At 39.5% G+C, this 11530-nt stretch overlaps 1 protein-coding gene across 1 annotated transcript; it reads left to right on the top strand.

Annotated features, from left to right (window-relative positions):
• Nucleotides 1–1480: 1480 nt before the first annotated feature.
• LOC132871181 (tripartite motif-containing protein 16-like) lies at nt 1481–5898 on the top strand. Its single transcript, XM_060905288.1, has 6 exons — nt 1481–1831; nt 3158–3253; nt 3746–3979; nt 4112–4271; nt 4848–4898; nt 5354–5898. The coding sequence occupies exons 1-6, from the start codon at nt 1481–1483 to the stop codon at nt 5896–5898; spliced, it is 1437 nt and encodes a 478-aa protein (XP_060761271.1).
• Nucleotides 5899–11530: the final 5632 nt, after the last annotated feature.

The raw sequence follows: 11530 nt of genomic DNA, 5'->3' as shown, positions 1-11530 counted from the left end.
CTTCCCGAGGAGCTGGCCGAGGTGTCTGGGGAAAGGGCAGTTTGGGCTTCCATGCTTAGACTGCTGCCTCCACGACCCGGTCCCGGATAAGCGGAAGAAGACGAGACGAGACGAGCTTTCTGAGAGCCTTTTCCCATCGATTTCTGGTGCACCAAGTCCTCTTGCTTCTTTTCTTTGCCTGGCTCTTGGTTCCTTTCTGCATGAAAGTATTGTTTTCAGTTGTAATTTAAATTTCAACAAACTAATTTTTTTCTGATTTGGGGTTATATATCAATATAATATAAGAATTCATTTACAGGTGATTTTTTTTTATTTTTTTTTATCATGACAAATGTTAAACCAAAAATCAGAAAACATGTATTGCTTGCATCAGATTGGGTATAAGCCAGTATCAAGTCTTTCCACAGATTTTAGAGCTTAGAATTCTTATAGCTTTGACATAGCCGGAGCTTTTTTATTATTATTAGACTATTATTTTTTAATTTCCTTTTTTATTTTTCCTTTTTATTTTTTTTATTTTTTCTGTGTGTTTGTGTAGTTTGATGTTCGTTTGAGTGTTTTGTCCACCGGTTGTGGTGTAGTTCCGGACCCAGTTTTGGGCGTCGGTTCCCTCCAGGCCTTGGTTCGCCGCGGGTGATGCCTGTGCGCCCAGCTATGGACTGCAGTGAGCTCGTTGCTCATTTTAACATTGTGGTTGTCCAGCGCTCTGTGCTTTAGTGCTTGGCGTGATGTTCCAAGCGATGTTGCTCGGTGGCTGTGCAGGTGGTTTGGGACATACCAGCGCTCTGCGTGGCAGTGCTTCTGTGCTCGCTTTGTGGATCCATGGCGTGGTGTTCAAGCGATGTTGCTGGCGGCGTTGCGGTGGCTGTGCTGGAGGTGTGGGACTTGTTTTCGTGCGCCTTTTGGTGGGACTGTGGCCGCTACACCACTGGAATTACATCCTGACCTCTATTTGGTGGACTTTTTTTTTTGTCTATAATTGTAAAGCGTCCTTGGGTTTTAGAAAGGCGCTATATAAATTGAACCTATTATTATTATTATTGGCAGATTGATCATGACAACTCCAGGATTTTGGAATTGGCCTGTTTTACAGCCCTGTTTTGCATAAACTGGATTTGCATTCGAAATAGAAACAACAGTATTTGAGGTTCACAGTATGTCTGTTCCATGAATCAAACTCTCCTTTTTCAATGATGCCAAGGTTTCGATTCTGTGGCACCTTTAATGCCCAAAGATGTCCACTGCTATGCTTTGAATAGATAGCTGTCTTTAGTTTTATTTATATCTTAATGCTGACTAAATCGCTTAGGTGAAATTTAATCTCCATCTCCCTTTCCCTCCTCTTCTCCCTCTTAAAAATAAATTAGACTTATCTCCTCTTCTTACTCAGTCCTTGGGCATGATATTTGACTGGTGTGGTGGCTGTGTACAACATTTTTCTGTGTGGACTAGAGCTTATTTTGTCCTGCTAATTTAAAAAATGTCAGGATTCTTGGACACGACAGCCAGTCATAAGAATTATGCTGCATTTGGCTTTGTGGAGTGTGGTCCTTGCACTGGAAAGAAACAAAAAGCTATCAAGTCTTGTCTGGTGTGCTTGGACTCGTACTGTCCAACTCACTTTGAGCTCCATGAGGAACTGCACTCAGGACAGCACCACAATGTAATGAACGCCATGGGGTTTCTCCATGACAAGATCTGCTCCAGGCATGACAAGCTGCTAGAGGTCTTCTGCTGCTTGGATCAGCAGTGTATCTGTCCCATGTGTATGATGGATGATCACAAAGGACATAGAATTGTGTCTGCTTCAGCAGAAAGAACAGAGAAACAGGTTTGTAATGAAAATGAAATATTTTACAAATTAATGTACAAAACAAATACAGTAGTACTAAATTTGACGGCATTCAGTATGTTAATGATAAATATTTAATAAACCTATATGTTAACAATTAAAGTGCACACTTATAACACTTAACTGTATCTGTAGGACATTTCTCCTGCCACATAATTGCCAGCGTTATAGCAAAAGTATTTTAAATTTGAACTTATTCCACTGTACAGTATATCAGTGTGTGACATTGAAGTTTAAGCTGTATAACTAGGGGTGTTAAAAATAAATTTGCCAGGACCAGCTTCTGTGTAATTTGAGTATGAAAACACACTGCAGATGCTGTCTGTTACCCACTTCATCATGTTCTGGAACTCAGCAGGACAGTCTGCCCTAGAAAACCCCATGTGCATAAACAGTTAATGCAGGTAGAGTAAAAATAAAAAGCAGTGACACCTGTCATTGAGTTAATCTAATATGATCATACATTACTCCATGAGTCATGGCATATCCAAGGATGGAAAAATTGAGAAATTATAGAAAATGTGTCAAAATTCAATTGTGGAAGTATCCAGTAAAAACAATTTTATGTTAAATTTAAAAGTAAAAAAACAAACAAAATTGCTACTTTTAAATATATTGCATTAAAATGTACAACCCCATTTCAAAAAAAGTTGGAATGCTGTGTAAATAAAAACAGAATACGATGATTTGCAAATCATGGAAGCCCTATATTTCATTGAAAATAGCACAAAGACAACATCAAAAAACACCTGGTGGAACGGCTCATAACTAATTAGGTTAATTAGCAACAGGTCATTAGCTAGAAGTTGGCTTGCTTACCTAGCCAATTATATTAGCTGCTGGAATTGATTCTAAACATCAGAAATCAGGTATTTAAGTTAAATATTAAGTTAATGTTAGTAAATTACTTAGACTTACCTTTTCAAAACATGCTTTTTCAAATTAGATGGAGTCCATGCCTCCTATGGAGGTAAAGGAGGTAAGTCTTCACTTACTCCAGCATGTTGAAACATTTTACTGCGGTAGGGTCAGGGCACTCATATATTTGACACTGCATTCTAGTGGCTTATCCATCTTCAGATACACATAGATGTGTTAGCTACATTGTGTAGCATGAGAAGGTCACTGTAGATGAAGACTTGCTATGAGTCTACATAAAAATGTAAAGCGTGTCAGTCTATTCTTGAATAATATGTATTTAGTGTACTGTATTTGTGAAATGAATAAGTGAAGCAGTGGACACACGCTAGGATCCTACTACACATGCATTCAATGTTTCACACAATTGATCTGAATGCTTAACAGAGCCAGATGGGTGAGCCAAAGAGGAAATTGCAGCAAAGAATCCTGGACAGGAAAAGGGAGCTTGAGGAACTACAGAAAGCTGTGGAGTCTCACAAGGTATACTTAGGAGGCTGAAAGAAAAACAGCACCAGGAGCCCCCCCTCCTTTTTTTTTTAAAGATCTGACAAACAAAGAAAAAAGGAAAAGTTTTGGATCACAGTGCAACCCCAATGAGTATTGCTGATAAAGAAGAGAGGGCCATTAATCACAAGTTGGCTATACTAAGGTATGAATGAGTGTGTGAATGTATATTTGTATGGTGCCTTGTGATGGACTGGCATCCCATCCAGGATGAATTCTCCAACCATATGTTTTAGCGATAGGCTTTGGATCCACCGCAAAGATAAATGAATGAACAGAGGAATACATAGACTAAACTTAAAATAGGTTAGAAAGTATCTCAAATTGTTCTAAAATAATTTTAAATGTCAGGGAACTCATGGACAAAACACTGATGATCCGATTCAACTGGTGTTAAGTTGGAAAAGAACAAGAACTTGTGTGTGTGTGTGTGTGTGTGTGTGTGTGTGTGTGTGTGTGCACGTGCAGCGTTCTGCACAGGCAGCACTGGAAGAGAGTGAGAAGACATTCACTGAAATTATTTGCTTCATTGAGAAAAAACGCTCTGAAGTTCAGGGCCTAATTCGAGTTCAAGAGAAGATTGCAATAAACCGAGCCGAATGCCTCCTGAAGCAGCTGGAAGAAGAAATCGCTGAGCTTCAGAGGCAAGATGATGAGCTGCAGCAGCTCTCACTCACAGAGGATCACATTCATTTTCTTCAGGTATTTTCCTGATTTCAGGAAACTGACTGGTGTAACAGTCCTCTGGTGACTGTGGCTCTGTTTCAAGGACTGTATAAGAAATGCAGCATATACTATAAACTGTTCAAACATGTTTTGTTTCCTTGTTTGTAGCGGTATGTGTTTCTCACTGCCCCTCTTGGATCTTCAGATTTACCCACCATCACTATTAGCTCTGTCCTCTCCTTTGTGGAAGTAGCAAAGTCTGTAAATGAACTGAAAAGGCATCTGGAAGATTTTTGTAAAGCAGACATGGAGAAGATTGAAAACAGAGGTAATGTTGAAATCACATTAACTGTTTCATCAATATAAGGTAACCTTTATATTCACTTTACTACATAGTAATTGTTGCACTTGCACATTTGTGTAGCAGTTGTAGTGCAGCACATTTTCCATGCACAAGTTGTAGTGTGTGTACTGATATTAAGAGTCCATCTATCTGGACCATAATGTGTCTCTGCTAATAAGCTACCTCTGCTGCACCAAAAAGAAGGTGTCCTCATGTGTGTTTTACAGGAGAGCCCAAAGATAAGTCTCTCTTTCTTCCCACTGGTCATATAAACCTTATGCACTGTTCATGGCACCACAATTATAACGTTTATTTTTAAAATGCCTGTGTATAGTATTTTAATGCCTGCGACCAGTCATTTGTCCCCCCGCCAGAATAAGGTAAATAAACCTGAACAGTAGAATATAAGAATTAAAAAGAAATGGGGAAAAAAAAAACTGTGGATGAAACTCACTCACTAACTAACTAACACACACACACACACACACACACACACACACACACACACACACACGTAGTCCATATTAAGTGCTTTTTTTCTCTCTCTTTCTCCCCCCATAGTTAAGCAAATTCAAATCCTTATACCCATGACCAGAGAGGAGATCCTGCAGTGTAAGTCATTCTGGCAAAATGAACATATGCACACACACACACACACACACACACACACACACACACACACACACACACACACACAGAGGAAATTTGCCTGAGTAATTGAAGAAAATTTTACTCTACGCTATATAACATTTTGGTCTCTTTCTCTTTAAAAAAAAAAGTAAAAGTTACTCTTTTGATAGAGCTGTTTTTTCAGAGTCAATTCTCCTCAGTTCAGTGTTTAATATTTTACTCTTTGTGGTGGTATTTGACTCTGTGTCTTGAAATTAACTCTTGTACTATTTTACTCACTTCAGAGCCACAACCAACTCTGGTACAGCAAATTAATGAACTGAACGTAATTTTAACATCAGTAACCAAAAAGAACATTTAAGCTGTTTGTTTGTGAAATGAATAAATAAGGGGAAAGCCATCACCCATTATACAAAAATTATATGCTTCTTCATCAGATTACTGTGAGCTAACCATGGATCCCAACACAGCATACAGACGTCTTAGCCTGTCCGAGAGTAACCGAGCAGTGTCCAACTATGACCAGGACTTGCCTTACCCATATCATCCAGAGAGGTTTGATTGGCCCCAAGTGTTGTGTGAGCAGCCGGTGTGTGGACGCTTTTACTGGGAGGTGGAGTGGAGTGGTGGAAATGGTGTTAACATTGCTGTCTCCTATAAAAGCATCCCCAGGAAGGGCGGTCGCAACGAGTGCTGGTTTGGCTGCAGTGATCAGTCGTGGAGGCTCTATTGCTCACCATTTAGATATGCTTTTAGGCACCATGGCAAGGAAACATACATCCCCAAAATGAACAACTCCACCAGGATTGGCGTGTATGTTGATTACATTGCTGGGATACTGTCCTTCTACAGCATAGCTGGAAAAATGATTCTGCTCTACAAAGTGCAATGTGAGTTCACCGAGCCTCTGTATCCAGGATTTACTGTGTGGCCAGGCTCCAAACTGACACTCTGTTTTCCTACACAGGTCAAATACATATGAGAGATTTTTGAGACCTGATAAATTTTCTTCATCCAGTTCATGTTTGTTATTTTCAGCATAAAAATGGGTGATCCAGTTCATCAGTAGCTTAGAGCACTAATGCTGTGTTCACACTTATACCGGTATGATAGTGGTATAACTGTATCGAAACAAAGTATACCGGTACAGTTTAGTGCATCTGTCCACACTAGCGAGAAATGTTTGTGGTTTTCTTTCACGGTAGTTGAAATGCGCGTGCGCGAAATGTTTCCGTGGTTACCGAGTAACTTCCTTCCGAGAATATATGGCATCCGTTATTTCGAGATCTCGAGAAAACAAAACAATTATTCCGTGATCTCGAGAAAACAAAACAATTATTTCATGTTCTCAGCTGGATCACTGTATCTCCGTCGGTAGAGATGAAGCCGGGCCAGTCTTCTGCGGAGGTGCCGCGGACTAATTTTGAAATTATCCCTTATTAAAAGACTTAATGCAATCTCTCCCTGTGTCAACCCCTGATCAAAATATTGCCTTATTAGGTGATCGATTATTCCAGACATTCTAATGACCAAAGTTGCGTCTATACAGAATGAGAAATAGCCCCAAAGTCAGCATATCACAAGTCTCTTGGCGCACCTGAATGAACCATTTCTCAGCTGTTTTCTCGAGATCACGGAATAATTGTTTTGTTTTCTCAAGATCTCGAAATAACGGTTTTGTTTTCTCGAGATCTCGAATTAGTTGTGTTGTTTTCTCGAGATCCTGAATTAATTATGTCATTATCTCGGGATAACAAGGTGAATTAAAAAAAGGATTATATGAAGGGCTTCTCTCGGCTTCCGTACGGATGAAACAATGTGTGTGTGCTTTTTGTTGTCAATGTACAGTCTGTATTTCTGGTGGTCATTTATTCAGTCGAATCGTATAAAACGCGCGAGGCAGTTGAGAAAGAAACAAACGAATCTCCATTCTTCACTATTTTATTCAGCGAAGACATCGATTGAGGTGTGTGACTTTGCGCGTGCGCATTATATTTGTATCGATACAGAGCCGCTTCATCTGTCCACACTACAGCGAAGCGCTACAGTACCGATCCTGTACCGGTACGAAACCCATACATTGTGGGTTTCGTACCGACACAGTTATACCGCTACAGTACCGGTATAGTTGCTAGTGTGGACAGGTGTTGCGGTACGAAAGTAGTTTCGTATCGGTACAAAATCCCTAGTGTGGACAGGGTATAAGTTAGCTGGCTCTGGTATGCTGGCAGGGATTCTAAAAGAAAAATGTGGTGGTATTTTAAAAAGTGCATCATTTTGTTATCTGAGTGTTGTGTTATTGCTCATTACTAGTTTGATGGTTATTGTAGAAAATTATCAATGCTGTTATTAAAAATTAAACTATTTAATCTCTCCTGAGCTTGTGCATATGTGCACACATGCTGAGACCACCAAGTCATATGGTGACCTTATGTCCTTATAAAAATTGCCCATTGTCAGTGGACGTCATTCATTTGTTTCTTCTCACCTCATTCACTTCAGTTTTTTTTTTTTAAAGCTATCTACAGGGGGCTGCAAAAGTAGGTATACAAGTAAGGATTATTCCAGCATTACCAGTATTATAATAGTGGTGCTAAGTTTCATTTAATACTAACATTTTGTGCAAACGTTTTTTCATTACTGTATACCTACTTTTGCAGCCCCCTGTACATAACAGCTTGTGACTCTGGTCAGACCAACAGTGCACAAGGTGACAAGTGCACCTGCCTTCTAAAGCTGGTGATCAGAGGTGGACAAAGTACCCAATTTCATTACTTAAGTCAAAGTACAGATCCCATTGGTCAAATGTTACTCCAATACAAGTGAAAATTGTACAGTCAAATTTTTACTTAAGTTAAAGTACTGAAATATTTGCTTTTAAAAATACTTAAGTATTAAAAGTACATTTTCTGTCAATGCATTGTTGTATTATTGCCACAACACTTACAAAGCCTAATGCCTCTGAAGCAACCGAGTGGATCTACTGACTAGCTTGTAGAACCTGTAGAATAACACCTGGTAGAATGTTACAAAATGAAAAACACAACTGAACTGAAAAAGAACCATTGTCAATAACTGCCCAACAGCAACACTGCTTTAAGACAAAAAAAAAAAAAGCCAGACCATCATCTGACATCAAAACAAACAAGTGTTGCCAGGCAAAACAAACCTTGCCTGGTAGCACTTGTGATGAATATGAAGGAAGTTATCATGAAAAAATAGATACTCTATGGGTACATGTTGCAACTGTTTATAAATAAAATTGTTTTCTGATACCATGTCCATACAGTAAATATAGCATATATATTTACTCTATGAGGCAGTAGCCACAAAAATGAAGCGTAATCCAAAAATGAACAATTTAAAAATCACAGAAGTAAAATATACCAAGTGTCTGTACTTTATATTATTCTACTCTTACCTCTTACAGTTTTTGAAACCGAAACCTCCGAACCGAGGCAGGCATACACACGCTGTCGCCATGACTGAAACTCTTATTTCGTGGAAATGGCCCAGTGCTAGAGCTCAGTGGAATGCACTTTCCCTCTGTAATAAGCATAAACATGTCTGAAAATTATTTCTTTAGTCTAGTCCATTTATTTGAATGGTGAACCGAATTTTATACACTCACCAGCCATTTTAATTGGAATACGTGTCTGCACATGCGCAGTGTGCAATTGTTACACTCTTACAGCACTATGACATAGTGGCTAGTAACTCTATATGAGGCAGTTGACATGACATGTCCTTCCCACGCCATGTGGCGCATCGGGCAGCGCCGATCTCCGTTTTGTAGCCCTTGGCCTCTCGCCTATTACATAGCTAGGGTTACAGTGGAGGGCTAGTCCTCTGGTAACCACGAGAGTTTAACTCCCCACTCGCATCTGTATTGCAGCGTGCCTTGCCAGATGGTAGTAGGTACCATTTTTATGATGGTCTTTGGTATGACCCGACCGTGAATAGAACTCACGATTTCCCGATCGAGAGGCGGACACGCTACCACTAGGCCACTAGCCGGTATATGAGGCAGTAACCACAACAAAAACAATTTTGACCTTTTTGGTGACCTTAACCAGATGACCCTCAAAATGTTGGAGGTTCTATTTGAGACCAATGCCCATCTATCCTGAAAGTTTCATGAAGATCAATCCAGCCATTTTCGCATAATATCATTAACAAAAAAATGAAACAAAGAAAGAAACCCGGCTGAAAACAATACCTCGCCCCACTTACTCTGTAGCGGGCAAGGTAAAAATTCCAACAATTTGTTATGACTGACTAGTACAATACTATCCATCTCACAGGCCACGCACGCGCAACCTGTGTATGTATTCATGCACATATGAATCTATCTGTGGAATCATGGTGGTTTAATGTTAAGCTAGCTAGTTAGTGAAGCTCCACCTGACATCCTAGCAAAATCTTTTCAAACTCAAAATCATACTGTGTAGCTAACGTTACTAGAAAAGAAAGATTTCTACATTTTGTTTATTTGGCAAGCTTATGCTAACACATTTCTGAAAGCACTTCAGATAAGTTAATGTTATTAATGTTAGTGTAACTCCATGTTTACACACTGTGTCTACATTAACTAGCTATGTGTTAACGTTCGCCATGGATGAGGCTATGGCAATTTGGTGGGCAAATCCATAGAAAGTCATTTGACTAACCAGCGTACATAGCTATTGCAACGTTATCGCTCACTCTAAAAGCACAAACAACTTTATTTCAAGCTTTCCCTTGAAGCTTTCTCTTTTACATACCTCAATATACTTCCGCAGGTCAGACAGCAAGCTTTTATAGGCTGTGATGTACTCCATTTTAGGCAAACAAAGCAAACCTTTAAAACGAAACAACTCTTTATTCCTTTCAGAAAACTGAAACATGGGTTCTAGCTATAGCCATGGGTGTGTGCATTCCCCAGAAGTACCGCCTCCTTCCATTCTGCCATCAACTGATCATGTTAAATAATGCTGCAGAGAAATCATTGATCTTGATTTCATCCAGTCTATGGATGTGACCTGACCTTAGTGGTTACTGATAAGCTGTCTCAGTGTCACCTGTGAAAAAATCAATCACGTTTTAGAAAAGAAAAGAAAAAACCATCCACTTTCAAAACCATGTCATAGGAACGAGGACTTTAATAGAAATGTAGTGAAGTAAAAAGTACAATATTTGTCTTTCAAATGTAGTGAAGTTAGTCATAAGTTGCCAAAAAAATTAATGCTCAAGTAAAGTACAGATACTCAAAAAGTGTACTTAAGCACAGTACTCAAGTTAATGTACTTCGTTACTGTCCACCTCTGCTGGTGATAATCTCATAACTTGATTAGTTGGCTATGAGTTAACATGTCTGGGTGCCGCAGCTTGTCAGAAGGCCACTAATGTGGTGGAGTGGGTTGCCCTTATAATGCCATGCTCATACAAGTAAATTGTGAATTAGTCTAATTAATTAGTCACAAATTAATTTGATAACTCACATATACTGTACAGGCCATAGTGTATTTCCCTCCATTTTTCCATATCAATGCCGAGTGAGGTTACCCTCAGCATCTCTTCCTCGGCGAAGCCTTACTGGCCCCCAACTTTCGGGTTGCCAGCTGTGGTTTAAGTGTCTTGTGGCTGACCTACTTTGTTGGTCGCTATCAATGTATTAGTGTTGAGTTATTGTTGAATTCAGTTTGTGCTCAATAATTTGTTCAGATTGTCTCTACTACCAGAAGAAACAAACAGTGTAATGTATTGTTTTCTTTTTTGCTGCATTCCAGGAGTGTTGCCCTCAGAATACTGGTCTTTGGTGGTGGATCATGGTATTACTGAATCCCACTATTCATAAGCTCCGCTCCAGAAGGAATAGCAGGATAATGCATGTTTGCATGGAAGCTGCAAGTAGGCAGCATGTCTGTATTCAGTGTCTCACCATTCAGCTCGACCTAAGTTTGGAGTTATATACTGTAAGTGTGACAGCACAAGAAGGCTGTTAGCTATAAACAGTGATAGACAAATTAAAAAGCCCCAAAAAAGCTTGACTTGGTCTAACAACACCTGATAAACTATACCAGTATGTCTTGACTATGCGGAGTGCGTGTGTGCTGTCTGTGGTACCATGGCAACAGTAAACAATACGTCACAGTGGCTGTATAGCTTTTGCATATTCGCATTTCCTCTCTAAGTTGGCAATGAGCAAATAAAACTCAGCCCAAGTTTATTTTTGTTTTTTTATAAACCTGAAATTTGCATGTTTAATATTTCCAGACCCTCTCTATGAAGACTTTTTCATAAAATATGCATAAATATGCACTTTCCCAGGTGCAATGCTTTACAGAGAGGAACTGAAAAGATTAAACATACAACTTTCTAGGTTGGTAACTTGCTCATTGCCAAGCTAGATCCAAAACAAAAAAATGAATATCCAAAAGGTATACGGACCAGACTAAAAAAAACAAGAACATAACCATATATCAGTGTTGTAATACTTGTCTTGGTGGTGATGTTCATCCTTTGGAGTCGAAGATGACCATGACTTCAATTTGGTGGGTGGCAGTTGTGGGTCCAGAGGTGACTGATGAGGCTAATCTAGGCTTTGAAGGTACGCCTACAGGTCGGGCACGCGT

Source organism: Neoarius graeffei, chromosome 23 (assembly GCF_027579695.1).
Source record: "Neoarius graeffei isolate fNeoGra1 chromosome 23, fNeoGra1.pri, whole genome shotgun sequence".
NCBI lineage: Eukaryota > Metazoa > Chordata > Actinopteri > Siluriformes > Ariidae > Neoarius > Neoarius graeffei.
Note: the sequence above shows the minus strand (reverse complement) of the source record. Positions and strands in the feature narration are given on the sequence as shown.